The 26,433-nt window shown below is 52.9% G+C and overlaps 1 protein-coding gene across 1 annotated transcript in view; it reads right to left on the bottom strand.

Moving 5' to 3' along the window:
- Positions 1 to 1,638: 1,638 nt before the first annotated feature.
- The window catches only part of COL13A1 (collagen type XIII alpha 1 chain), a 78,204-nt gene continuing 53,409 nt past the window's right edge, over positions 1,639 to 26,433 (bottom strand). Inside the window, exons 26-36 of the mRNA XM_070431927.1 lie at positions 26,115 to 26,213; positions 24,814 to 24,858; positions 22,382 to 22,423; positions 21,032 to 21,058; positions 20,058 to 20,138; positions 14,246 to 14,299; positions 13,667 to 13,720; positions 12,638 to 12,673; positions 7,584 to 7,670; positions 3,882 to 3,920; positions 1,639 to 2,036 (exon numbers count right to left, since the gene is read on the bottom strand). Of these exons, the coding sequence (XP_070288028.1) occupies positions 2,034 to 2,036; positions 3,882 to 3,920; positions 7,584 to 7,670; positions 12,638 to 12,673; positions 13,667 to 13,720; positions 14,246 to 14,299; positions 20,058 to 20,138; positions 21,032 to 21,058; positions 22,382 to 22,423; positions 24,814 to 24,858; positions 26,115 to 26,213 (567 nt within the window). The 3' untranslated portion in view covers positions 1,639 to 2,033. The remainder of the gene's footprint in view (positions 2,037 to 3,881; positions 3,921 to 7,583; positions 7,671 to 12,637; positions 12,674 to 13,666; positions 13,721 to 14,245; positions 14,300 to 20,057; positions 20,139 to 21,031; positions 21,059 to 22,381; positions 22,424 to 24,813; positions 24,859 to 26,114; positions 26,214 to 26,433) is intronic.

The raw sequence follows: 26,433 nt of genomic DNA, 5'->3' as shown, positions 1-26,433 counted from the left end.
CTGAAGCACAGCTAGAGGCTTCTGTTGGCCCAAAGGGGATTCAGCTAACAGAATCCCAGCGTCGGAAGCTTCCCAGTGAATGCTGGGATCATCAGTGGGTTCCGACCAGGACTGACCAGGACTGAAAGGGAATGAGGCAGGGGGTCTAGCACAGCCAGATCCTCAGGATCTCAGACGGGATGAGGAAGCAGAGAAAGCGGTGAGGAGAGCACTTCAAGGCAGAGAGCTCAGCTCACGGAGCTGAGGACGAGGCAGGGCCTCAGTGGGCTGCTCCCTCCGTAAAATAGAAAATAAATTATATTTTATGACTGCTCTGATTGGAAGGTGAATCAAACCCTGCCTGGGTTCATGATTACATATTAATTTTCTCTTCTTAAAAGAAATGAGAACTAAAATATTTCCTCAGTCCCTGAAAGTACTTGGCTGTGACGAGTGGCGAGGCTGGCCCGGACGGGGCCATAGGAGCTGGTCAGTGTTACCGGGAAAGCGCTGCCCCCGGCACTCTCCCTCGGTAGGAAAGCACCTGTGCCAGCTGGTGGCGTGGGCCTGGGTCCCTCCCTCCTGCCCTGTCACGTGGGGAGGGGCAGATGAGCTCCATTCAGTGGCCATGGAGGTCAGCTCTCGTTCAAGTGCTCCACTTCTCAAACGAGGAAGCCAGGACTCAGAGGAGGAAGCTGTCTACATCCGAGTGGACATTCAGAGTGAGAAAGCTGGGACAGTCCCCGGCCTTGGGCAGCTTTGACACGAGCGTTTGTGAGTGAGACCTCACCAGCAGCGTGGCAGGGTCTCAGCACGTGAAGCCCACCATGTAGCAATCCTGCGACTGTGTGTGGCAGGTGTGAGTTTAAGTTTGCCTGTGTACCCTCTACAAGGAGAGGATATAGAAAGAAAAGTGAAAATGGAAGCAAAATGAGAGGGTGTTTAAACTACTCAAGTAGTTTGTTATTGTCAAGACCTGTAGAAACCCCAGTTTATGTTGCAAAGCGTCTGGCAATAAACTTGTGTGCTGCACCGGTTGATTCTTTTGTCTCTACGATAGGTTTCCCGAGACCTCTACTAAGCAAGGTGCTATGAAGAGGCAGCAGTAAAACTCTGTTTCTTAAAAAACAAAAGCAACTTTAGATGGACCCAGTCTGGCCCAGATTCCTGACTCTTTTCTGCCTGTTCTTTGTTGGAGTGAATGGCAGCGGAGGCAAACCTTTCAACCGCTGGTTGTGGGTGGACCTTGCAGATCTGTATCAACTCACGGCCACCACCAGCAATAGCTGACGCTAGTCACACGCTCCAAGGAAGAAAAACAGAAAACTACCACAAACAAAAGTAGCAAATAGCCCTTTGTAAGTAAGTCTGGGGGCTGTGGGGGAGCGGGGGGTGCATTCGTCACAACTGAACCCTAAGTGCTCGAATGACACCGTCACGAACTTGGAACACGTTACAGTGGACATTGCTGAACGGAGGCCCCTCCCTCCTGTCGGACTTCACATCTCAGAACAGTACACTTCCGGGAACCCTGCTTCTGGGACCTTCTGCTTTCACAAGAAGTAAGGTATTTAGTTTAATGACTAACCAGGATCATGAACTGCTATGTTTCTTTTTTTTTAATAATGAAAATCCATAAGAGTTTAAAAGGCACTTAGACACACCTGGCTTGGCAGACACCACGGACCTTCATGTTTGTGTGGGTTCACACATGGGCTAGCCAGCACCTTCGTGCTGGTTGGCTCCCTTTGGCAGCAGAACACAGTAGTTTATTAAGTTTCCATACTTAATAAGTGTGCACAAATATCATGCAAACATGTGACCGTCTCAGAAACAGAAAGTGTATTAGAGTCATAGACTTTTGTACAAAACATCTTGTAAACAAAAGAGGGGAGGTTGGTATTTTCTGTACAAAATATGCAGGTTTTTACTTATTTTTTTTTAATAATCTGTAAGATGCATCATACTTCGGGCACTTTCCAAAAGTAAAAACTGTATAAAAATAAATATTCTATGTACAGACACACACACAGGCCAATTCCAGGTTAGAGGCATCACTGCAAAACAAAAACAAACACAGAACAACGTAGAGTTAGTGCCAGTGGGTCTCTGGGTGTTCATCTCCCGTGTGTGAAAGGAGGCAGACTTTGTCCTGGGTGGGATGGGCGTTCTGGATGGGCAATGGGGGTTGAAAACCCTGGTTCTGACCATCTGCACCCTGAGGGTGGGAACCCGCTTTCGCCTTCCAGTCCCTCCCCTTCCTGGCCACTAGAGGGCACTTTCTGTCTATGCTGCCTCTGGAGGCTGGGCAGTTGAATTCCTGACCATCCCAGACTGGAGTTATGATATGAACCAACAGACAGGAGGCTCTCTAGCTGCTCTTCCAAGACAACGGTAGCTCTAGATAGAGGCTGTTCGTCGCCTGCAAAGCACAACCATCTCTGTTCCCGAACCATCAGCAGCAACCTTGAAGGAGAAATTCTTACTCTTCGGGGGAAAGGGGTCTCACTCAACACATCTCTTACCTGCTTCTGTGGAGCTGTGACTAGGTCTAGGGCAGTGATGGCGAACCTATGACATGCGTGTCAGAGGTGACATGCGAACTCATTTTTTTGGTTGATTTTTCTTTGTTAAATGGCATTTAAATATATAAAATAAATATCGAAAATATAAGTCTTTGTTTTACTATGGTTGCAAATATCAAAAAATTTCTATATGTGACACGGCACCAGAGTTAAGTTAGGGTTTTTCAAAAATGCCAACACGCCGAGCTCAAAAGGTTCGCCATCACTGGTCTAGGGGGACTCGCCGGACGAGGATGCACAGCCGGAGGGACAGATTCTTGGGGAGGCATCGGCCTGGGGTGCTGAGCTTTTCTCTCCTTGGTGAGGGTGCTTTAGGTACCTGGGCAAGTAGGTGCTTCACCAAGGGCCTGGGGTCTTGGTTTCACCACTTTTACCCAATGCCATGAACGAATGAGGTTTGGGCATTCAGCATAGAGGAGCATATTTAGCTCATTGTCGGTATGATCCTGCTGCCATGGGAACAGGACCGGTTTAGCTAAGCACAAACTCTGGGCCATGCTGGGGGTTACAAGGAAAAGTCTTTGGTGGGGGGAAAGGTGGAGGCAGGCTGTGGGGGGACAGCATGGCAGTGTTATCTTTGCCAGGGACCAGGCTAGGTTTCTGGATTAGTATACCGATGGCTCAGGCCTGGCTGGGGAGCTCTGTGTGTCGGGGGCCGCGGCTGAGTGGGACGGTTGTGTGCCAGGGCACAGCCCTTTGAGGTCAGATGGCTTTGATGATGGCAAAACCCAAGGCAAGTGTGAATAAATGACAGCTCCTTGTTAGAAATTCTGGGCCGCAGATCTCACGTGGAAGCATGAAGCTCTGACACTTACATTCAAGGGAAGGGGCGAGCGGTGAGCTGGCCAGGCTCTACGCGGAGGGATAGAAGCCATGTGGATTTATAGTTTAAGAAACTTAGATTTCTTACATCTGGATAAATGTCATCGTATGGCTTAAATGACCTCAGATGAACACTCTGAGAATAGCTAATGACGACTAATTTTAAAACAAGGTCTAGAGCTCCTTGGAGAAAAGGTACTGTATACATTAACCATACAAAGCACACAGATGTCATCTGTGTGGCTGCATGGAAATTCCATACACTGGGCTTGCTGGTGCCTTAAAAAGCATGTTTAAATGTTCTCCCCGTGTGTGCAGTGCGTGGGATGTCCAATGGGCACCCTGCCTTTGGGATCGTCCCCTTTCCTACTCACACCTTACTGCCTCATCTGCAGAAAGGCCCGGATGGAAAAGGTGCATGCGGATCACACTGTGGAGCACAGCGCCCCAAGGACACCTGTGCCCCAGGCACAGCGGGCCGCTGGGAAGACTCACCTTGTTCCAGCAGCCCTGGACTGGTAAGCCATCTTCACCCTGCGGTGAGGAAGGAAGCACACGGCTCAGACTCTCCGGACGGCCCATCGAGCAGGCAGCACAGGGGCAACAGGACCACACACTGTGGCAGCTGGTCAGGACCCGGCCCCTGCCTGCTCTTGTCTATTTCTTTTCTATTCCTGCTTCCTCCCGGTCAGGGCCTTGGGAGGAGGCAGGAAGCAAGTCCATCCGTCTTCCCATTGGCTCAGGTCACATGAAGTTACAGTGCGAGCCCAAGAGGGGCTGTCCTAGCCTGCGGGTCGGTGAGCAGAGGCGACCTGAGAGCCATGGGAAGAACCGCCTGCTCTCTGCTCTGGCTGCACCGAGAGCTGCGTGCTCAGGGGCAGGTCCCTCAGCACCGGGCAGCCTGCTTCCTCCTCCGTAAGCCTGGGGAAGGCAGGGCTGCAGGAAGTGCCTGCTCAGGTGCTGCCAGCCCTCCCATTCTCTTATTCTCTCCTCTTTCTCAGCAGTGGCCGGAGGAGAGGGAGGTAGATCCCATCTGATAAGCAATAAGGAGGAGGGCACAGAGGGACATGGCTCTGAGGGGCCTTCCGTGCACTGACAAGGGCTTGCAGGGAATTTGGGAAGAAGATGCAGTGGCCGGATGGGGATGAACTGTGCACTGCTGCTCCCTTTGCTGAAGGCACCCCCGGAGCACCGGCAGCCTCAGGGTGTCCCATCTTCTAGGGTCTTGCGCCCTGCCTTTCTGGCCACCCTGGGGGAATCTAGGGACCTCTGGGAGACAAGGTGGGGGTGGGAGGCTGAACCAGGCTAAGATCGTGTACTAGAAAGGAAACCCAGATTCTAGAATTCCAGGCTCCAGGGCAGAGGAAGAGATGGACACAGGAATTCCAGGGGACCAGAGGCAGTGGTCAGCCCCTGGGAGATGGTGTGAGAGCCCCCTGAGCCCCAGACCAATTTCATCCACCCATGACGGTGCCTAAACCTCTCACCTGGCGTTCAGCAGCTGGCCAGCCGGCCTGGAGGCCTAAAGTCTAGTTATCTTGTACTAAAACCCAAGATCAGTAGCGCCCCCCGCCCCCACACCCATAATCACACCGTGCAGGAGACTGCAACCAGGAGGAAAGGGGAGTGAGTTGCACTTACACAGCAAAATTAATGCACACGACACCTCAACATGGGCTGTTATTGGAGAATATGCTAGTTTGCATTAAGGGTCAAATAAACGTGACCTCATTTGTCCCCTCTGGGTGTGGGAGGGTCTGCAGGGGGAGGTGGTGCATTCCAGGGTTCATGACGACCTCATGCCCCTTCCCCAGCCCGCCGCAGAGCGCCGCTGCACACGGACTCTGGAAGGGAGAGGAGCCTCCGCTGGCCACAGTGGCATCCCATCGGCACATGGATGGTGGGGGTGGGGGACAGAGGGGCAGGTGAGGAGAAGGGCCAAGTGTGAGAGGAGCAGGGAGGCCGGGCTGCGGCTGTGGGAGGATGTGGCAGAGGACCTGGCTGATCGGAGGGACGGACATTCCACAGCTGAGAAAGGTGCCGTGCTCAGGTTCAACAGGCCGGGCCAGTGGGACGTGGGGGCCAAGCAAGGGTTGGAGAAGAGTGGACAGGCGGCATGCTGCTGTGTGTGCTCGTACTGTTCACCCTTGTTGGTGGTCTTAAAAGCTCCTTGAAGGGGCTCTATGGTCATCTCTTAGGTCACACATCGTATTTAAAAAATAATTTTCTTCTTCTGTTCCAAGATAATTCCTGTGTGACCCCAGGTGGGGTGTGGGGCTCCGACCTCCGGGGGAAGCTGAGGAGAACTGGAAGCTTTGATCTGTCTGCTTCCTCCGCAGGAAGCGGGAAGGATGCTCTAGCAGGTCCTGCCTAGGGAGGGACTGGGCCCGCTGGGAGCAGAACTGCTGCCCTAGTCTGGGACATGGCTCCCCCTAGCCCCCGCCTCCTCTTCTCTTCCTTAACTACATTCTCAACCTTTTCTCGCTCTTCCAGACGCTTCGCTGATGAACCAGCTCAGATAAAAGAAAGGGGAACCCAGGGAGGGTCTTTTGGGACTTAAGCAAAAAGGAAGAGCCCTTTAGGGTCTAAAATCCTGACCCTGGACACCGCCCCCCCCCCCCATGGCAGTCATCAGGGCAGCTGGATAGAATGGCTAGGGCGCCTCCTTCTCAGTGTACCCCGTGTTTATAGGTGTGCCCACCTGCCCCTCCAAATTGTGAGATGCTGGAGCAGGGGGGCTGTGGGCAGACTTGGGCATCTGTCTCAAATGTTGTGGCAGGTGCTCAGCCAGTAACTGCGGGGTGCAAAGGAAGAGAAGGCCCTGTTCCTGCGAACCTGCCCAGAGAACCACTCTCCTAGTTTTCTCTCTGGTAGCAGATTTGTCTAGAAGCAGTTGTGGAAGGAGGATCAGGCACAGCCCACGCTGGCTGGGTGGGCACGGATGGCCCCACTAAGGGGATGGGCTTGTGAGGCCTGCAGGACGAGGCCAAGAACGCATCCTGGCAAGCTTTGCATGCAAGAGTGGGTGCGGCGGGAGCCCCGAGGGCCAGCCAAGGCAGGTGACCCTTGGTGTCTACAGAGAGGAGAGGCGGGGAGTGGAGACTGGATGGATGGAGAAGGAGGAAGTGGAGGGTGGTGGGAGGCATGCAGGCATGAACCACACACGTGGGGAAGCCCAAAGTGGCCATGCAGGCAAGGAAGGGTGATGCCATACCAATGGGCACGGGGCATCCAGTCCGTCCAGCCCTGGTAACCCCGGCTCCCCTTTCTCTCCTTTAAAACCTCGGTGTCCCTGTTCACAAAACCAACCATGATGGTTATTCAGGTCAAGGCTGGCCAGCTCCGCCTGTGGCGTCGAGAGGCCCGTCCTACCCTGCTCAGGATGCAGGACCTCCACAGTTGATTTGCGTCTCCTAAATCCAACCTTGACTCTTCCTTGGGCCTCCAGGAGACTTTAGCTTTGGAGCATGGACAGCAGCCCCCTCTCCCTTGACAGACTCACTTGGAGTGGACACAGATGAATTTCAATGTCCATGCATCAGAGTTTTTGGAACCTTTAAGTGGGCTGCAAAGGCACTCGAGAGGCCGGCCGATGTGCTAGGAGGCATTCCTTACCGGCTCGTTTGGGAGGGCTTCCTGGGGGTGCTTGCTTACTGATGTTGGTCTGCAGGTTTTGGCTGGGTGGCTGGTGGGCATTGGGAGTCTGTGTATTAAAGGCCACCTGTCTGGCCTTGCTTTGCCCAGTGGGGGCACAGGGTGCCCTCAGGAGACGCTAACCCGGGGGTCCTGCATCCTGATCGGGCGAGGATTCCACCAGCGTGAACTGCTGGCTACACAGGTGGCCACGAAACGAAGAAGGCAAACGCATGGCTCACAAATGCTATGCTGGCTTCCACAGCCATCCTGGAGTTAAGAGCTGAGGCCTTTTCCCAAATCCCTTTCCTCGGGTCGCTCCACATCCACACATCAATTGTTGTGCGGCTTCAAAGGAGAGGGATTTAGCCAGAATGACTTGCAGCTGTGGCTTTACGGCCACACCAACGGCAGGCAAGCATTCCACAGCCAAAGGCACAGATAGATTAGGTAGCATAAGTGTAGTCATTCGGCTCTCATCTTAGTTTATTTGCCTTCTTTGTTTCCAGCTTGCAAACCTCAAGGGAAAAACCAGAACAAGGCAAGTGATAAATGCAAACATACCAACGGGCAGGGGGCATCTAATCCAGGCGCTCCTTGGTCTCCCTTATCCCCTTTAGGCCCTCTAGAGCCTTTCTTCCCCCTCTCCCCCTGTAAATAATAGTTTAGTCCAAGAGAAAAAACAACATCAAAACTTTAGGATCATTCATGTGTTATGGTTAGAGATAGACATAGAGCAAATTAAAGAGGGGAAAATAGCTTCTCTCAATTAGGATGGTCTCCCCAATAGCATTTGGGGTCAGTACTCACTGCCGCCCCTCTAAGGACCTGAGGGTTTGGCTAAGGCAGGTGGGGAGGGGGAGGGGAGGTGAGCGAGACCTGGGAGCAGGGAGCAGGAGGGCTCGGAGGTGGAGGTGGCGGGGCGGGGGGGAATGCAAATGGAAGATACTGGTGGGCAGCTTTGCTAATATTGAGCCCAGAGTGTAAACAGGGGGACTCCCTTCCTTCTATTTGAGGGTCCATTTTGAAAGATTTTGGCTTGACAACGTTTGTCCCAATTGGTTTTCATCCCTTTTATATCTATTAGGAGGCAAGGTAACTTTTATTTAGAGCCATGCGTGTGCATATGCATGTGTGTGTGTGTGTGTGTGTGTCTGTGTGTGTGAGTGAACACAGCATGTATGAATGTGTACATGTACATGGTTGTGCGCATGTGTGCATGTATGAGTCTGTGCTAGTATGTACATGTGTGTCCAGGGCTCCTGGGTGGCCCCTGGTCCTCAGCGGGGTCCTTCCATTCTGTGTCTCTTGTCCTTCCTGGTCTGAAGCCATAGGCAGCTATTTGTAAACAGACAAGTTGGTTCAAGGAATCCATTTGTTTCTGAAAAGCTTCAGTGAGCATTGTCTTTCTCAGTTGAACCCCATTTTGCATGTGCCAGAGTCACTCTCCGTTTAAAGAAGGGCTGTGGGGATTCTTTGTAATGAATTAGCGTTTGGATTTTCGCAGGTTGGAGGGCCAGGCGTGCCCCCGGGAGCCTTCCTGGGAATGCCTGTCCCCTGCGATTGTCTAATGTGTCCAGTGTTGCTCCAGGGCCACAGACCTCGAAGGAGGGCAGCACACTGGTCAGAGCAAAAGCTTACCGCCAAAGAGGGTCTGCCTTTATCAGCAGTGTGACTTTGGGAAGTTACTTAACCTCTCTGAGCCTCAGTTTCTTCACCTGTAAAGTGCGGGTAATAACACCAGCCTCAGAACTTTATCTGAGGTCTTTGTGTATGTGAAGTGCTTAATACTGGCAAATGGTAAATGCTCAGTAAATGATAGTTGCTTCATATGATGACAACAACAATTACTGCATCTTGTTGGCTGGTATAAGGTATGGCCTCGTGTGTTTACTGTGCTCCTGTAGTGGAAAGGGAAGGGTTTGTTAGAGGGAGCCAGAGGATAAGAATGTTTTTGATGTTTTCCAGGATCTTTGGAAATTGCTTAAATCTCTTGATTCCCGAGGTCCCCTGTAGTTGCCAATGCATTGTTCTGAGTGAGTTTTCTAAAGTGCAAATGTTTACTTAGAAAATGAAAGAGTTTAAGAGGGCACGTGTGATGCATACCAGGCAGAATCTCATTGGCTCTGAGACACTCCCACCAACGAGAACGTCGTGGTGTGAGTAGTCCCCATGCAGCGGACAAGCAAAACCACTCGCTGTGGGTGGGAAGCCCACGTGAACTTTCTCAGGGAGGAGACTCCCTTGCCCCTTGGGTCGGGCCAGTGGAAAAGTGAGCACAGTTTCCCAAAGTCTCGGGCTCCAGGTCCCAGGTGATCGGCCTGTGGGTAACGGAGGGTGTGCGGGTCCTGCCTTTCAGGATGGGTGACTGACTTGCATTATGGAGCATCATGTTCTAAGGGCACAAGAAATGGCTTTATCTCGGGTTCCCTTTGGAGACACGAGAGTAGTAGCTTTGCCTACATCCTCCTGCTCCCAACGAGGCTCCAGCAGAGAGAGGGTTCCAGCTGGAACAAGGAAGGCAGATAAAGCCAGCTGCAGAGGTTCCCTTACACAAAATTAATGCATATGTAAAAACTGCTTTTAGAGGAAAGAAATGGAAGCTGGGGCAGTGAAAGGGATAGGATGAGGGAGATGGGGTTGCTATAATGTAGTGTGCAATATAGGGGGGTAAATATTGAGGAAGTAAAGGAAGGAAGAGGCAGGCCCAGGCCAAAAGAGATAGTAAGGAGGCAAGGGGGCTTGGGAAGCAAGACACACGCATGCACACACGTACACACAAGCATGCGTGCACACATGTGCATGCACTCCCCCTCCCACCCCCCCCCCCCCCCGGCACATCTCAGAGAGTGACAGTAGCAGCACTACATGCGTGCAGACCTTTCAGTTGGCTGTGGCTTGCAGGCAGCTCCACCTTCACACCCAATTGTCCTGGTGCCCAAATTGCCAAATTCACACCCCCTTTTATCCTTGATGGACTTTTTCCGTCCTCAAAGTGGCTCCTAGGCCAAATTCACAGGCTGTGAAGGGACAAGAAGGTGTCCTCAGTGACAAGGACAGAACGTTCTTTGCACTGGCAGGTGTGAACCCTCAGAAAACTGCCTGTTAGGGGCTCTGAGCCTTGCCCACCACCTCGAGGATCTTCCTCCCTCTATGAATGGGAAGAGGCTCAGGACTGTCTTCTGGCGGACTCGAAGGAGCAGCGCTTTAAGATTGCATCTCAGGCCGCCCTCTGATAGAACAGCGGGCTTCCGGTGCACCCATTGGGACCCCTCTGATGGGGTCCCCAGCATGGGTGGTAGAGTTTGGGAGCAGCCCTTCAGGCAGCCATCCTCCACACCTGGTGGGGCAAGGAGCTTAGAGTATCTCCAGCAACAATGAGACTTCTAACCGGACTGTCATCTAAGCCCTTCCGGCCTCTGTTAATTGACCAAAGTGTTAATTCTGAGCTCCCAGGCATCAGAATAAAAGCTGTCCCTCTCCACAGTGCAGATTCTACTCTGGCCTTTCTTTGTTTTGGAGGCTTTGTTTCCAAGCCCTCACACTTCCCCTCAAAGACCTCAGAGGCTGGTGGCCTAAGGAGGTCTGAATGAGGAGGCGAGGTGTAGGGGGACCCTTCCAGGACATTCTGGTATCCTGACAGTCAAATCTCTTGGAGGGAGAGAATCAGCTGCTCCTTGATCGCTAACTGAACAAGCCAAGGGGTTCTTTGCCACACTCAAAAGAAGGCTCATGCAATTTGACCCTCTCTGGACTTTACTAAGTGACATTTGCTAATTTATATACGGGCCGGGGAGGGCGTGCAAAACCTCAGGAAGGGGAAGTGGAGAAGAAATATTTTCCCACTGATTCCCTGGGCTTTATTGCCTCATTCGGTGGCTTGGGTCCTTAAACATCAGTGCCTCCAGCCTCCACCTCCCTCCATCTGTGACAAGGGTGTCTGCCTGCCCTGCCCCCACCTCTAGAACCACACAGTCGCCACGTAGGCTGGTGATGCAGCCCTCAAATAGCTCAGTGCCTCAAGCCAACTGAAAGCGTCTTAAGAAATTGGTTTAAGAGGTTTTAATTGACTATAATAACGAAAACCAGAACAGGTTAGAAATAAATTAGAAAGGAGGTTAGTATGCCAATGAGGTGGAATGATCAATTTTTTTAGTGGCCTAAATTCTTGGATGCCACAGCAATGAAGGTGGGCTTCCCAGCCGACTGTAACAGGCTAGCACATGTCTGGGAGTAGGCCTGTCTCTTCCAGTGGTTTCTAGACTTGGTCTTCCCATGGAAAGTCTGTACGGCAGCTCTTCCTGTTCCCTCGCGTTTATAAAACATATGGGACAAATCTAGTTGCTTTTGGCCAGCTGCCAGAAAGGAGAATTTAGGGATATAGATGTGCTCCAAAAATGCGCCCTAAGTTGAAGAGACTGGAATCAGTGCTAGATTTAAGCGTGTGGATTCTGGCACTGTCTGTTCATGATCATGATCACCAGTATTCAACGCTCAGCTGGAGCCCACCTGCTCTGCCTTCAGCTCTGTGGGGATCCAGTGCATTTTATCATCCTTCTGGGCCTATTTCTCCATGTGTTCTTCCCACTCCTCTCCTACCTCTAAGCTCCTTGGATCTTTTGACCTATTGTACAGGGGTGGGGAACCTTTTTTCTTCCAAGGGCCATTTGGATATTTACACCATCATTTGTGGGCCATACAAAATTATCAACTTAAAAATTAGCCTGCTATATTTGGCCAAACATGTAACTAACTCACCTCTAATGCCTTGGCAGGGCCAGACCAAATGATTTTGCGGGCCTTATACAGCCTGCGGGCCGGACGTTCCCCACCCCTGCACTAGAAGATGCCCTTGGCCGTTAGGGGGTGTGGGTCACACTGAGACTCACTGTGATGGGCAGCAGGTGAGATATTCTAGGAAGGACCTCAAAGGTCATCTCTTGGTCAGACGGAATTAAATGGTCCCTGCTGGGACCAAATATGTCATGTGTCATATACATGGCATGTGTCATATGCCATGACATGTCTGTGGGTGCTGCGGGCATTTGGTAACTGTGTCCTGGTGAAGATGGCAGAAACCAAAGGGAGAGCTGGGGGCCTCTGAAGGCGCGGGTCATTTCCGAGTCCTGCTGGCGCTTTCCAAGGGAAATAATGGCCGTGCAAGGGTTGGCTGCTCACAATAGCTTTCTGCTTGTTCTCAGAACGGGAATTTATTTTCTCTCTCACCAGTGGCCTGGGATGCCTGGCAAAACTGTTTCAGGGGCTAGGACTAGGCAACGCTGGATTTAAAAACATCATTTAGGGGCCCATTATCAGGGCACTGTAGAGCGAGCTGGGCACGTGACCCCCATCACTGAATGGCAATGCTAATCTGATGGCCACCGTGGGATTCTGTCTTCCCTTGTCAGGCGGAAAAATACAAGCTTCAATTTCAGGCTCAGGCCCCAGGCTCCCTGTGTGCCACAGATTAAGCCCCTCACTAGCAAGCCTTTCAATTTACAACGATTTATCAGGAAAAACTGTATTTGCCATGTTGGGTCAGGAATCCCCAGTTGGTCATTCCACCACATCATGAAAACATTAGTAACCAGAGCCCAAGGGTGAGGGGTCAGACTCACCCGGTTTCCTTTGTCCCCGGGTGGTCCATGTAAACCCTGCAATAAATCAGAGCCATGGAAACACATTAACGAGAAAACACGGGATGGCCGTGCAGGGCTTCCTCCCAGGCTCATAAAGTTCTTCTCTGATGCCTAATTTCTCCAAGACAGATTTAATTATCCCCATTCTACAGAAGGGGGATGAAGGGGCTCAAGGAACTTAGCCTCGGGATAAATCATGAATTATGGGCAAAGCCAAGAGCGTGGTTCTGGTTTTCTGCTCCTCGGCCAACGTCCTGCTGTGTTCTTCAAGATCACTCAGGCTGGGGGTGACATGTGCTAAGGATGGTCTGGGGAGGGAACTCCCTGGCAGAGGAGGTGTTTGCATGGCTCTCCAGCCAGGTTCTTGCCAGAAAAGTGGCTACAGAGCTCTTCAGACCCTCTCTGTGAGGCGCACGCTGCCCTCCATGGCCTCAGCGGGGGGCAATGAGCACAGGCCAAGGCTGGTAGGGGCTGCACACGTAGCCAGAGCAGAGCTGCCTGGGCAGCCACGCATGGAACCATGAACAGGTAGATGGACAATCTTCAAGTGGGTGGGAAGTAAAATTCTGGTTTTCTCAGGTAATCAACTTTTTAAAACAAAGAAATGGGAAAATCTGCTTCAATCATGAAGCAGTCCCTTGGGAAAGCTGCCCTCTCCTTCTTGTAGGATAGGATTTGGATTTGATTCTGCTCCCCCACCCCCCGGGACAGGGCCATGGCACATTCATCTGAGAGACCCCCACTGCGTCGGACACGGAGCCTTGTAGTGGATGGGGCTCATGATGTGTTTGCTGCATCTCAGCAGATGGTCCACACAGTTGAGGACTTGGTCCCCCTGCAGGGATATTCCAGCGTGTCGACCAGTTGGCTGTTGGCAGCTTCTTCTGCCACAGTAGTGCTAAGTCTCGCTTAGTGCTAGAGTTCTTGCTGCAGGCGCTGGGCATGCTGCCGTGACAGTTTCTGGGGGACAGGGTGCATGAAGAAAACCTTTGACCCAGTGATACTTACCGGAAGCCCAGCTGCTCCCGTTGGTCCTGTCATCCCAGGGTCGCCTTTGCTGCCCTGAAACAGGAGACAGAAGCCACTGAGCCCTGCTGGACATAGTACCAACCTGCCACCAACTGCTTTCTGGTTTAAACCCAGGACACCTCGCCAGTCCCCCCAGCCGCCGTCCAGGAAGCAAGGTCTGAGCGAAGGGTGGCATTACTGTTGTGGACTCTGTCCCGGGAGGCGGATGGAGGCCCCTCACCCTCCCTCCAGCAGAGCCTGTCTCCCAAGGCCTCTGGGAGGAGGGAGCAATGTCCTGGGGGTCCTGGTTGGCCAGAGGCAGAAGCAAGGGGAGGAGAAGGAGGGAGGAAACGGGCGTGAACACAAAGGCAGGGACAAGAAAAAAGGAGAAAAGAGCTGTGATTTCTTCCTTAAAGCTGTCACACTGTAGAGCAGCCACCCTGGCTGAGGATGGCACTCTAGGAGGGACGGGTAAGGGCGGAGACAGCGGGCTGAGCGGTGACCCTGGGGCCGTGGTGCCAGGGCTGAGGGCCTGAGGCTGAGGAGGGTGCCCAGGCTCCCGGCTCCCTGAACACTCACCCTCTCACCCTTTGGTCCGGCGGGGCCTGGAACTCCAATTGGTCCTGGAGTGCCCTGGGGAGGCGAAGGAGAGCAGAGGTGAAGGTCCTGGGGCGGGGGAGCCCTGGGCACCCGCCCGACGCCTGGAGAGGAGCAAGGTCCAGTGGCCAGTTTTCAGGGTTGGCGAGGCCAGGCTCGTTCAGGGCAGTCATTCGACTGAGCTGTGTTCCTGTTTGGGTTTGGGGCCTCGGGGAGAGAGAGCCTCCCCTGCCTCAGGGCCGGATTGGAGGAAGAAAAAAACCCCTTCACTCCACAGCCAAGCTTGCCAAGGCTGAAAACGATAGGAAAACGGTTGCTTAGTTTGCTCCCAGAAGCGCTTGGGAGGGAGACGACACCAGCCCAGGGATGGGGGCCCGAGGGTGGCACCCCTTTGCTGTCACAGCTCCACATGCAGCGGGAGGGGCTTCATGCCACGGAGACCGATGCAGACGCACACACAGAGGCAGGCGTGGGAGGGTCATTCAGCCATCGCCCACCCACCTGCCCCACTGCGGCCTGGCCGGCCTTCAGCCTCTGGCCGGACCTCTGTCCCCACTCCCGGGCCCAAGGGAACAGCTGGGTTGGAGAGTGCATTAGTGTGCCTCGAGGCCTGGTCTGCCCACACTGGTGGGAGGGGAGGTGTGTCAGAGCTCCTCACCCAGGGCCGAGGGGGAGTGGGGGCAGCTGGAGCTATGGGAGCTGCGTTGCTTAGAGACGGAGCAGGGCTTGCTATGGTGTAATTGAACATCTTCCCCAGGTTCCCAGTTACAGCCGGGCTAGATGGAGTCTATGTTGCAGGGCTTCCCATTGCTCGGCCTCAGTGTTTGTGTTTCCTGCTCAGACATGAGGGGGTGTGGGCTGGGCCTGTGGACAGTCCCCCGTGTTCCAGGTGCAGCTGTGAAAGGGGGGGGGCAGGAACAAGTGGGGAAGGCTGATTTACTTTATGGGGAGGGCGGGGGGGCAGGGGAGGGGCAAAAGGCTATTCTTGGTGCTCCCTTTGCAGCTACCAGGGAAGGAGGAGCGCCGTGGACATCGGTGACAAGGGCACGTCAAAAAAGATCAAAGTGATGGTTCAGCCCAGGACTCCAGAGTCACTGGCTGGCTTCCAGTCCCGCTTGAAGGCTTTGAACTCTGCGATACTGCAGACGTTTCTTGGCCTCTCTGAGGCTCAGTTTTCCCACCTGTAAAATGGGGATGGTAACACGAGTGTCTGCCTCTCAAGCCGCTGCCAGGTTAACATGGATGAACACATGTCACGCATTTGCACCCAATAAATATCAGTATTGGCAGGGCAGGGTTACTTTTCCCATATAAATGTTCCTTTAAGGTTGTGATAGTGATTTTATGAAAAAATAAATCCTCAGGTCCAAGGGGACAGAATATATGAATTTGTACTGCTGCCCTCTGTCCACCATGAATGGAGGAAGGAGCTGAGAGGGAAGTCTCAGGTTCTCTGAGTCCAGCCACAGATCATCTGCCAGCTCTGACTGGGCGCCTGGGAAATGTGTGCTCGGGGCAAGGAGGATGGAAATGGAGGGCCTGTGGTGGAGGAGCAAAGCCGTAATAATGCTCAGAAAGGGGCATCTTCTCCATTTATGAGAGTCTATAATTTTAACTCCATAAACACGAGGTGGGGAGAGGCCCCTGGGAGGCCTGTTGCCGGGGTGACTGGACATCTCCCTCTACCCTGAGCGTATGTCCTCCCTCCTCAAGTGAGCCCTGCAAGTTCTCCTCTTCCCCCAGGTGTTGCTCCAGCCAGCTCATTAGAACCTTGTCTTCTAGGCAGACCAAGCAGCTGTGGCCTCAAAAATGTCCTGCAAGGTCAGAGCTGAGATCGGCTGGCAGGGGCTGGGCACACACACAGCTCTGGTTATAGCTGCTCCCGAGAGGGAAGTCCAGCCTCCTGGCCCCGATGGCCAGTGATCCCAACACCATGGAGAGGGACAGGCTTCAGCTGGGAGTGCCACTGCCCTGAAGACCTGATGGGAGCTCTGGGAGGAGGACTGGAAGGTGAAGAGGAGGGACGTTTTTTCCTGATGCTTCAGTTGTTAAAAAAGTTCAGGGACTTTCCAGTGAAGAGTAGGTGATGTGTGTCTTCTGGAATCAGGAAGAACAAAGAAAGAGGGGGCCCAAGGGTCCATCAATTAGCTCTGCATAAACCCCCTGTTGGAATGGATGACTGTGGTGCCACAGGAAGTGCAACATGCCCACAGAACATTGAGCTGGGACTGGCCAGTGTGCTCCTAATGCTACACCTGCCCCCACCCGTCTATGCTGTCCCCACCCATTACATCAAACTGGTGGCTACGCAGAACTAGGAAGCCCCTATGGGCAGACAGGACATGGACAGAGCTCACAGTGTAAAGACAACACAGCATGACGGGCACATACAGACACTGTTGTGTTTGGTGGGGATGAGTCATGGCCCAGATCCCCAGGGCTGGGCTCCCAGCCCAAACTCAGCATTCGCTTAGGAAGAGTCTGCTGCTGGAGTGGGACTCCCACTCCACATCCAGGAAATTCATATTTGAGGGCCCCGGGTGCATACTACGAGCAGGAAAATTTAGATGAGGGCCAGCCATCTTTGGTCAAGAGGCCAGAATAAGCACTTCTGAACAGAACACAGGTGGTACCTTTGTGGTGTCAGTAGTGGGATCAGTCACAACTCACTGGGAAAACGAGGCCACAGTGGGATAGACGAGAGGGAGCACAGGCTGGGGTGGGGTGGGGTGAAGGGTAATGGAGAAGTGACACTCACCGGTGGCCCAGGTCTGCCGTCCAAACCTGAAGCTCCCTGGACAAAGGGAACAGTTTGACCAAAAGAAGGGTCAGGGAGGAGCGGGAGGGAGAAAAAGGGATCAGGGAGGGAAGAGGTGAGTGAAGCAGTGACTCTGGACAGACACAAATGCTGGTAATCAAACAAAATGGGAGAAGTAAGCTTGGGAGGACAGGTAATGGTATTCACATGGAAACCAACAACAACATGGAGACACTGAATGCAGTGTGGCCGACTGCTGAGCAGGCTGGATGGAGATCAGTGCACGTGACTGTTCTGATGCTCTGTGCCCCCGGCTGCCCTTCCTCCTTGGATCCCCTCTCAGAAACCCCTCCCAAAGGGTGGCAGTGCTCTGGGGAGAGGGATATAGAAAGTGAGTTCATGGGGAGGTGCCTGGAACCTGGGCTGGTGCCTCTTTCCCGGGTCCAGTCTCACTGGGGAGAGACAAGCCTACTTGAGGGGTGGGGACCTGGTGAGGGTGGGCTTCCCAGCCATTTGCAAACCTGTTGAGACTGGGCAACATGGGGGGACCCTGAGAGGCTCATCACTGAGTTACAGCACCTGGTTTTGAAACCTGAATTGATGCTTCTACTAGTACTCCAGCAGGTGGGAAGAGTTGGCCCTTAAATGACAATGCTAATGATGCCTGGCATTTCTCTGGACCTTCACAGTTGGCAGATCTCAACACAAGCTCAGTCCATTCGTGTTATCCCAGATGAGGGTTCTTTTACAGAACAGGGCTTTGGGCCAGATCCCCAGCTGATTGGGACAGAGGTCTAAGGCCATGTATACTCTGGAGTAAACTGGCTGAAGGTGGGATGCTCTTAAGACCCACTCACGATGCAGTGTCCAGTGTTATATGCCGGGGAATGGGAGCTCTTCCTCAACCTTGGGCTATAAATCTACCCCTGAGATCCACCTCGGAGAACCAGGGGAAAATTATCGGAGGATTCCAATGCGACAAGCCAGGGAGAAGGAAGCAGGACACTCCAGCTCAGTAAGGACCAAGTTATTGAAAGCTGCTTCCAAATGGGCCTCGGACTTAGGATTTAAAGGTGGAGGAATGCCCCCAGGAAAGAGGGCAGGGAGCTGCTTCCTCCTGGGGGAGGGGTGTTGGATGTAGGACCCTACAGAGCCTTGCTTCTCAGTTTGAGGCCCTACATACTTCTGGGATGATCTTGACTCATAGCCTAGAGAGCTGTGGTTCTCAACCCCAGCTGCAACACCAGAATTTCCTGAGGCGGATGTGAAATGATACAAGTGCCTGGGTCCCACCCCAGCTCAAGTCAACCTCAGTCTCTAAGAGTGAGGCTGGGGTAATGGCAAGCTAGAAAGTCCAGGTGGCCCCAATGTGCAGCCAGTGTTGAGAACTACTTGTAGAAGGCAAATAGGAAGAAGTCAACAGGATATGCCTGGAAAAACATGCTGCTAGTATATGGAACATAATGTCAAGGTGAAGCCCCCAAAGCAGAACATTAGCTAAATATCCACAAACTTTGTCTCTTCATATTAGTACGGAGTTATCTTGAGAGGTCTGGAGCACGGACTGGAGGTTTTCAGGTCCTGTGTGGGCCACTGACATATTTTGTACGGTCAGTAGTGCTGCAAGTCATTTTGATTGAATGTAAGAGACTAGGGAGATTTCACATAAAAGGCCAGATTACCAAAAGTAGAAAAATGAAAGATAGACGGGGCACCGTGTCTATCCTCTGGCATTTTCTTTGTTGATATGACTTGTTTGGTCTCCTTGCCATTTGCATTTTGGCGGAATTCTCCATGTTCACTAGGCTTGTTGGGGCCAGGAAGGTGGACAAGGAGAAATTCATGGTTGAGTGGGGGCAGGGTCGCTCTTTACTAGGAAGGAGTTCTTAATCATTCCAGATGCAGCTTCAGACATGGGGAAATGTCTGCTCAAGTCATCAGTTTTCTGTAGTCTGTCAAGCGAATCAGCTCCTTAAATGCTCCTGCATTTGATGCACTAATAGGAGGTAGTTGTATCTTTTGCTCTTGCTTTTCGGTTGCTGGGATTATATTAGCCAGACCTTCAAGCTCTGCCAAGCTGGGGTGATTGGGCTTCCCATTGGCCCCCTGCTCTTTACGGCTTCCTGGGGTGGGAACTGGCCTGGCGCCTGGGACAGAGGAAGCCCCGGTGGCTGGAAAGAGCCCCTTGCGTGGCTGGGACCTCAGTGGAGGAGCGGCCTCTGGCCTGGCCTGGCCACCGACTTCATATGTGACCTCACTGAGCCACTTTCTCCTCTGGGTCCCTCAGTGCCGTGATCAGACGGGCCACTGAAATCCCGTCCAGCTCTTGATAAACAAACCAAGAGCAGTGCCAACCTCACTGGGTTTGAGGGAGGGTGGAGCCCAGGGTGGTGGGATGTGGTCTCCTGGACAAGGTGACCAGCCCACCAGCCCACCGAAGCTTGGGGCAAAAGGGTTTGTCCAGGCCACACCTGGAAAGGCCTTCCGAGCGAGCCCCGTCCCCTGACCTGAGGCCTCCAGCCCTGGGCAGGCGGAGATGAGAGATTTCAGGGAACTGGGATCCAGGTGGCCTTAGCCAGTGGGACAGGAGAATCTGACCTTTTACAAGCTTTTCTGCTGTGGCCAGGGCTTAAGGGGAGAGATCAGGGGTGCTCTTGGGGCCCCTCCTGGGAAAACAGAGGAGTGATGGAGTAGACGCCTCTGTCCCGCTGCTCCCCAGTTCTCCAAGTGTGGCCCCTGGGAGGGCGCTTTTGTTGCTTCTGAGTCAGGCACTCATAGGGCCCAAGGCTGTGCTTAAGCCACCTCTGGCTCTCCAGCTGGGTGCTCTTTGGGGTCTGGGGCCCTGTCTCATTCAGCTTCATAATCCCCCCACACTGAGACCAGGGCCTGGCCAGAGCAGGCCTCAGTAAGAGAATCAGAGCCCAGGGTCTCGCCCAGGTGGGAAAGCAAAACCACACGGAGCTCTGGAGTGCCCGACACCTTCAGGGCCCCTGGCTGGGCTCCTCGCAACCGTCTTGCTGGGTCCACAATACTCACGGGCAATCCCAGAGGACCTCGGTCTCCTTTTTCTCCCTGGACACCCGGCTCTCCTTTTGCCCCATCGAGTCCTGCTTCTCCCTGAAGGAAAGGGAGATGGGGGGAGATTACAGATGGGCATGACTCAGACAACTCATTCCTGAATTCTGAGGTCCTGGGGACAGGAGTGGGTGCAGGGATGGGGAGGGAGAAGGGGAAGGAGGAGGAGGTGGCTGGCCCAGGGATGGCAGGCTGGGGACTCCAGGGATCCCTGGCTTAGCCCATCTCTGCCTCAGCTGCAGTCCCCTGTATCCCTGTGGTGACTTTAAGGTCCCCAAAGGGAAAAGAGATGGTGGAGTGGACACAAACCCACAGGGAAGCTGCACGCCAGGCTTTGGCATAGGTGACAGCATAGCAGGATATAGGGGACCCTGCAGAGGTTGGCTGGCAGATGCCCGAAATGCCACCACCGGAGCCCTGAGGCTCCCAAACAAATTGGGAGAAAAACTGCCCCATACTCCCCTGGAAAAGGTTAGGGCAGGAGACCAGGATGTCAGACCAGCGGGCTCCAGCTCCTCCTATCCATTTGAAGTGCTTTCAGGGGGAGACGGGGAGAGCCCCAGGCCAGAGTGCAGCGGTGTGGTTCCTGGGAGGGGTCCCACGCCACTCCCCTCTGTCTCTAAGGGTCTGGGGCCGGTGACGTGGGAAAGGATTTCATCTTTGCCAAGCACCTAACTTGTCATTCTGTAAGGTCCATTGGTGGATGGGACATTTTTAAATCCGAAGCCTGCCCGGGGTCAATGATGGATGTTACAAAGACCCTAGGCCTTCACTGTGTCCTGATCGTACCCCACTGGCCAGAGGGTCATATGATTCCATTTAGGGAAGGGGTCAGCTGGGCTGCCCGCCTCTGAAGCACTTGCCCTCTTTTCTGCCCTCACTGAGTCCTCTTCCCCCACCCCTCACCCAGCACCTGTCACATGACCTCTTCTTACCTTTGGTCCAGGAATGCCTTGGAGCCCCTGCATTTGGAATGAAAACAAGGTGCTTCAGAACTATATTTCTGGTTAAAGTCAAAAATCTTTGTCCACAAGTTGGACCACAAACGTGCAAGGGCTCAGGGTGCAGAGCCTGGCCTGGGTCCCTGCCCAGGGGAGGCAGGAGGTGGTTATGCTTGGGGCTCCCTAGGGTGGGGTCTGAGCCAGGCTTCCCCAGCCAGAGACAGGGAGAATCTTTCTGTGTCCCTCACAGCTGACCAGAGTCTCATGAAAGACTGAGAGGAAACACAGCAAAAGTTGAATAAATTAATATATGCAAAGTGCTTAGAGCAGAGTCTGGTATGTAGTAAGTTAAAATAAATGTTGGCTACTATCGTTATTACTACTACTACTACCTCTACCAGTGACAGCAGGTGACAAAGTGCCTGAGAGAGGCATGAACCCCAAAGGCAAGAATGAGCATATGTTGGTTTGGGTGCTTGGGAGCCCTCTAGGTCAGTGGTCGGCAAACTCATTAGTGAACAGAGCCAAATATCAACAGTACAACGATTGAAATTACTTTTGAGAGCCAAATTTTTTAAATTTAAACTATATAGGTAGGTACATTGTTATTAACTTAATTAGGGTGCTCCTAAGCTGGCCTTTGCTAAAAACGTCCTCAATCTGAGGGGTCGACCTCAGCGAACATACCCCTACTTCTTCTAATGCCACTTCTTCAAAATAGACTCGCCCAGGCTGAAAACTGACTTCTGCGCATGGGCCACGAAGTTTCAATCGCACTGTACGTGCGCGCCCGCACGTGGTATTTTGTGGAAGAGCCACACTCAACGGGCCAAAGAGCCGCATGTGGCTCGCGAGCCGCGGTTTGCCGACCACAGCTCTAGGTGCAACGCAAGGGGGTCTTTTTAAAGGCCTTTTCTTATCTGTAACCACGGAAAGGCCCACCCAGTGGGGCTTGTTTTAAATGGTTCACTTTCTATTTTAATCCCAGTCTTCTTACTGGTTGGTTAGCAGGAAGAGGGAAGAACAGGAGCAGATGTCTGAGGGCAAAGGTCAGAGCTTAGTGACAGCGGCTTCTGCAGAGCAGTGGGACCTGACCCCGGGCCGCCATGCCAGTCAGCCGTTTCCAAGAAACCAGGCAATGCCCAGGCTGCTTAGTGTCACTGGAAGGGTGTCTGTCTGACATGGGAGGGGAAGAGGAGGGGTCTGTGGATGAGAAAAAACCCCACCTGGGAGGGGGAGGTGGCTGACCTAGTACTGAGGTTGAGCCCAGTGACTACCCTGGGGAGGGGACATTAGGGACCCAGTCACCAGGAACTGAAGCATTGATGAGCCCTCCAAACTTACCGGAGGCCCGGGAGGCCCCTCTGGCCCCGGTGGCCCAGGAACCTAGAAGTGAGAGGGAGATGGTTAGCCCACCGTGGCTGTTATGCTCTAAGTGGCCCCGCCTTCCACATGGCCTGGGGTCTGGCTGGAGACTGCAAAGCCGAAGACGGAACTGCCTGGCACGCAGTCTCCCAAAAGAAGGCTTAGAACATGTCACAAACTCATGGCAGCTCATTAGCCTTTACAATGTTACAAACAAACGAACTATGGCTGGCAAATGTCCTTGAAACATCTACCCTCCTTAGATTTTTTTTTAAACTAGAAAATTTGGCAGCACTAAGTTTTCGTTCCTGCCTGTCAACAAATGCCTGGAGCTGAAGGAGAGCTTTCCCCTCCAGGTGGGCCATGAGGTCTTCCATCCGACCCAGGCCCCACCCCTCCCTATTGTAGTTAACCCAAACCTCCTAGCCCTTGTTGGCGTCTGAATTTGAGACCCTTGGCTTAGAGGAGCAGAGATTGGTTATCTGGAATTGGGGGAGGCTGAGATATTGCCTCAAGTCCCCCTAAATTTGTAACAGAGACTGCTGGTCTCTGTTTCCCTTCAGGGCAGGTTGAAGTAGAAGAGATGTGGATGGAACAGTGCAGTTGGGGACCCCAGGGCAGTCTTCCTCCCTAAGGGCATGGTATTCGGTGCAGGTTCTGTCTCTGAGGAAGATGGACATCCACTTGTCTAAGCAGCCACCCAAGAGGTGGAAGGAGACCTGCCTGCTCCTCTCTGAGCTGGTCACCCCACTTCGGCTTTGGGGCTCTTCTCACCTCCCCAGGGATGGAATCCCCTGGGTGTGACCATGGTGGAGACCCTCTGTCAGGCCACCATCGAGGGAGGCCCCGCACTGGGCAGATGGAGACCCTGACATCGCTTGGACCTGTGGCCCTTTCAGCTCCAGGACATACAATCTCCTTGCAGGGAACTCAATCTTTGGAAACTCTACTTAGAAAAAAATTACTGCTTTTTCTTCTTCTTATAAATAAATAAGTCATGTATCCCGATTGTGGTAGTGGTCGTACAAATCTATGCATGTATTAAAATTCACAGATGTGTACGCACACTTCCCCCAAAGTCAACTTTACTATATAATAATTAAAATATTAAAAAATTTAAAGTAATGCAAACCCATTAAAGTATTTTATAAATTAAAAAAAATTGAAAGGAGGCGAAGGCATGAATATCTGAGTACTGCTAATATTTTGCTTTATTTCCTTCCACTCTTTTGATGCATAAAATATATTTGAACATATGTGCATACTTATGATATTGTATATCAATATATATATTTCATTTCACATATATATACACATATATATACATATGTATGTATGTATGTATAACTTGATTCTCTGTTCTTTTTCATTTAACACAAAACCCGCTTTTCCATTTTTTGAATGGTGCCCACAAGCCTCCGTTGTATGTCAATGTGCTATTCATTGAGTGCAGAGTTGCTACTGAGCCAGGGCTTGGAGCAGTGCTTGGCACAGGGACGCTCCCAACATGAGGACTATTATTACCATCAGCATTATTACCATAAGTTATTTAATCACTTCCTTCTTGTTAGAGATGTAGGCTGTTTCCAATTTTTACTTTAAATACGTCTGGAAGGAACACTTGGGGGATAATGCTTTTCCTGAATTTCAGAGCATTTCTGTAGGAGGCTATCCATCTGTAAGTAAGTAACATGCTATACAATCAGGTCTGTGTCACTAATGCAGACGGGGCTTGGTGACACTGAAGGTGACAGGAGCCAGGGGACTTCTTCAGGGACTGAGAAGGCGTGGCGGTCTCTCCCTTAGCTCCGCCATGGTGTCTGGGGGGCCCAGGTCTTCCCGCCAAGCACCCTCTCCCTCATGTGTCCTTGACCTCTTGCTTTCCTGGCTCTTTCCCTCGATGCTACATATGTGAACCTGGCTTCTATCCTCTTATGCCACTGTTCCTTCCTCTTCCCTTCATCACCACACCTCTCAGAGAATAATGCCTCCCTCTCTGGGAAGCCCACTCTGCAGCTTCTAGGCAAATTCCTACAGAGTCTTCGAAATTCTGCAAAATGACCCATTTTGGGCATGCTCACCAGTCTCCCTGAGTTGGTGCCATTCTAGTACCCGCTACTGGGGACAGTTTGCTGCACAGGCTCAGCCCCGGGAATGAAATATGGTGGGTGCCCGGTGAAATGCCACTGAGGGACTTGATTAATGGGGAGACCGTGGAGCAGACTGGAGGCTCCATGGCTGGCCACTGCGGTGCTCAGTGAACGTTCCCCTCCTTGCCCCCTTCCTGAGCAGGGCAGCTCTGAGTTTCATCCTAGATCATGGAAATTCTGCCCACACTGGAGAGACCAGGTGTGATGAGGTTCCTGCCCATGAACCCCCGGGACACACAAGGCAGAGCAGGCACCACCTACCTCTACTCCTGGGTCACCCTTTTCCCCAGGTTCTCCTTTCTCCCCCTGTGGGCACAAAACACCATGGCGTGGATGCCAGCACTCAGGGGAGCCTGGGACAGACACACCCTCAAACCTGTGACAAACCAGACCGGAGGTAGACTAGGCCCAGGCGTTGGCAAGGAACACCTCAGAGGCTATGGGGGTGGACAGCCTGAGGGACGGAGATGGGGCAGGTCGTCGGTGACCCCTGCTTTTAAGAACCTGAGTTTTCAGCATGTGGAAGGAGAGGCTGGCTTTCTCTATGGGTCCTGCAGGGCACAGGCCCTGGGGTGGACCCACAGAATATGGCATAAGGCAAAGGCGATTATGTGACCAGCTTATGTTTATAGTTTACAAATGATAACCTATGACATATGTTAAGATTATTACACGTTACACACACACAGCGTTCTGTCCTGCCAGCACACGTGGAGAGACTCCTGCTGGCCTTGGCCTTGAAGAAATAGGCTGCTATAATGTGAACTGCCCACTGTGGGGAAGGCCGTGTGGCAGCCTCTGGGAGCTGCAGGACCGGTCCTGCTATAGCAGGGAGCTGATGATGCCCACAGCAGCGAGCCTGGGTGGGGTCCCAGGTCTAGATGAGAACGCAGCCGGCCGACACCCTGACGCAGCCTCAAGAGGCCCTGGGCAGAGGACCCAGCTGGGACGGGCCTGGACTCCTGACCCACAGAAACCATGTCATCTTAAGCACCTGTTGTTTTAAGCTGCGGAATTAGTGGTGGTTTTTAAAACGGCTACAGAAATGAATAAGGCTCCAGAGGCAGAGCGAGGGCCAATGGGGGGATGGTGATGAGGGAACTTGCACCCCAAATCTAGGAGCACTGCCTTCATCGTGGAAATGCCCCCCCAAGAAGGGGACGTGTTGGAGGCAATGAGCTGCCTCCTGTTGCAGCTGAGTGAGGCGGCCGCAGGCCATCCCAGGTGGGACTGGTTGGCCTCTGAGGTTCTTCCCACTCGTAAGAGGAGGATTCTGAGTCTAAGGTCCTGGCACCTTTGCACTATGTTGGCTATGAAGACAGAGGCAGTCATGCTGTGGGCCGAGGGAGTTTATATTCCCTTGTTTATACTCAACTGCCCTCAGGAAGTATCTGCTCATCAAGAGGACCCCCTCCCAGGCCGGGCCGGCCAGGAGTTAGTGCGGCCTCACTGCAGTGCCAGGCACCTGCTAGGCTGCCAACCACGTGAGGGGCACCCCTGCTCAGGTGCCCCTGTCCGCAGCTGCCTGCTGACCACCTGGATACCCAGCCCTCTGGCCTTACTGTAAATCCCGGGAGCCCGATTGGGCCAGGCAATCCTGTCGTTCCGGGTCTCCCTGGGCCACCTGGTTCTCCTTTCTCCCCAGTTGGGCCATCTAGACCCTAAGGACCGACAAAGATCTCTGTTAGTCAAGCGCAAGGTCGTCACGCTGAGCATCTGTGACCAAATGTGGCATGCACGCACGCGCCCTTCCTCCACAGGCCGGTGTCTAGGATGGTGACCATTCAGACGGGAGCCACTGATGCCAGAGAAGGACCCCAGTCAAGGCAGTGTCCTGGCTGGAGTGGGCTATGACCCCGTTTTTGTATGAGCATTCTCCGT

Source organism: Myotis yumanensis, unplaced genomic scaffold (assembly GCF_028538775.1).
Source record: "Myotis yumanensis isolate MYYU_CA2020_CCGP unplaced genomic scaffold, mMyoYum1.0.hap1 SCAF_13, whole genome shotgun sequence".
NCBI lineage: Eukaryota > Metazoa > Chordata > Mammalia > Chiroptera > Vespertilionidae > Myotis > Myotis yumanensis.
The sequence above is the reverse complement of the archived record's forward strand: the minus strand, read 5'-3'. Positions and strand labels throughout refer to the sequence as shown.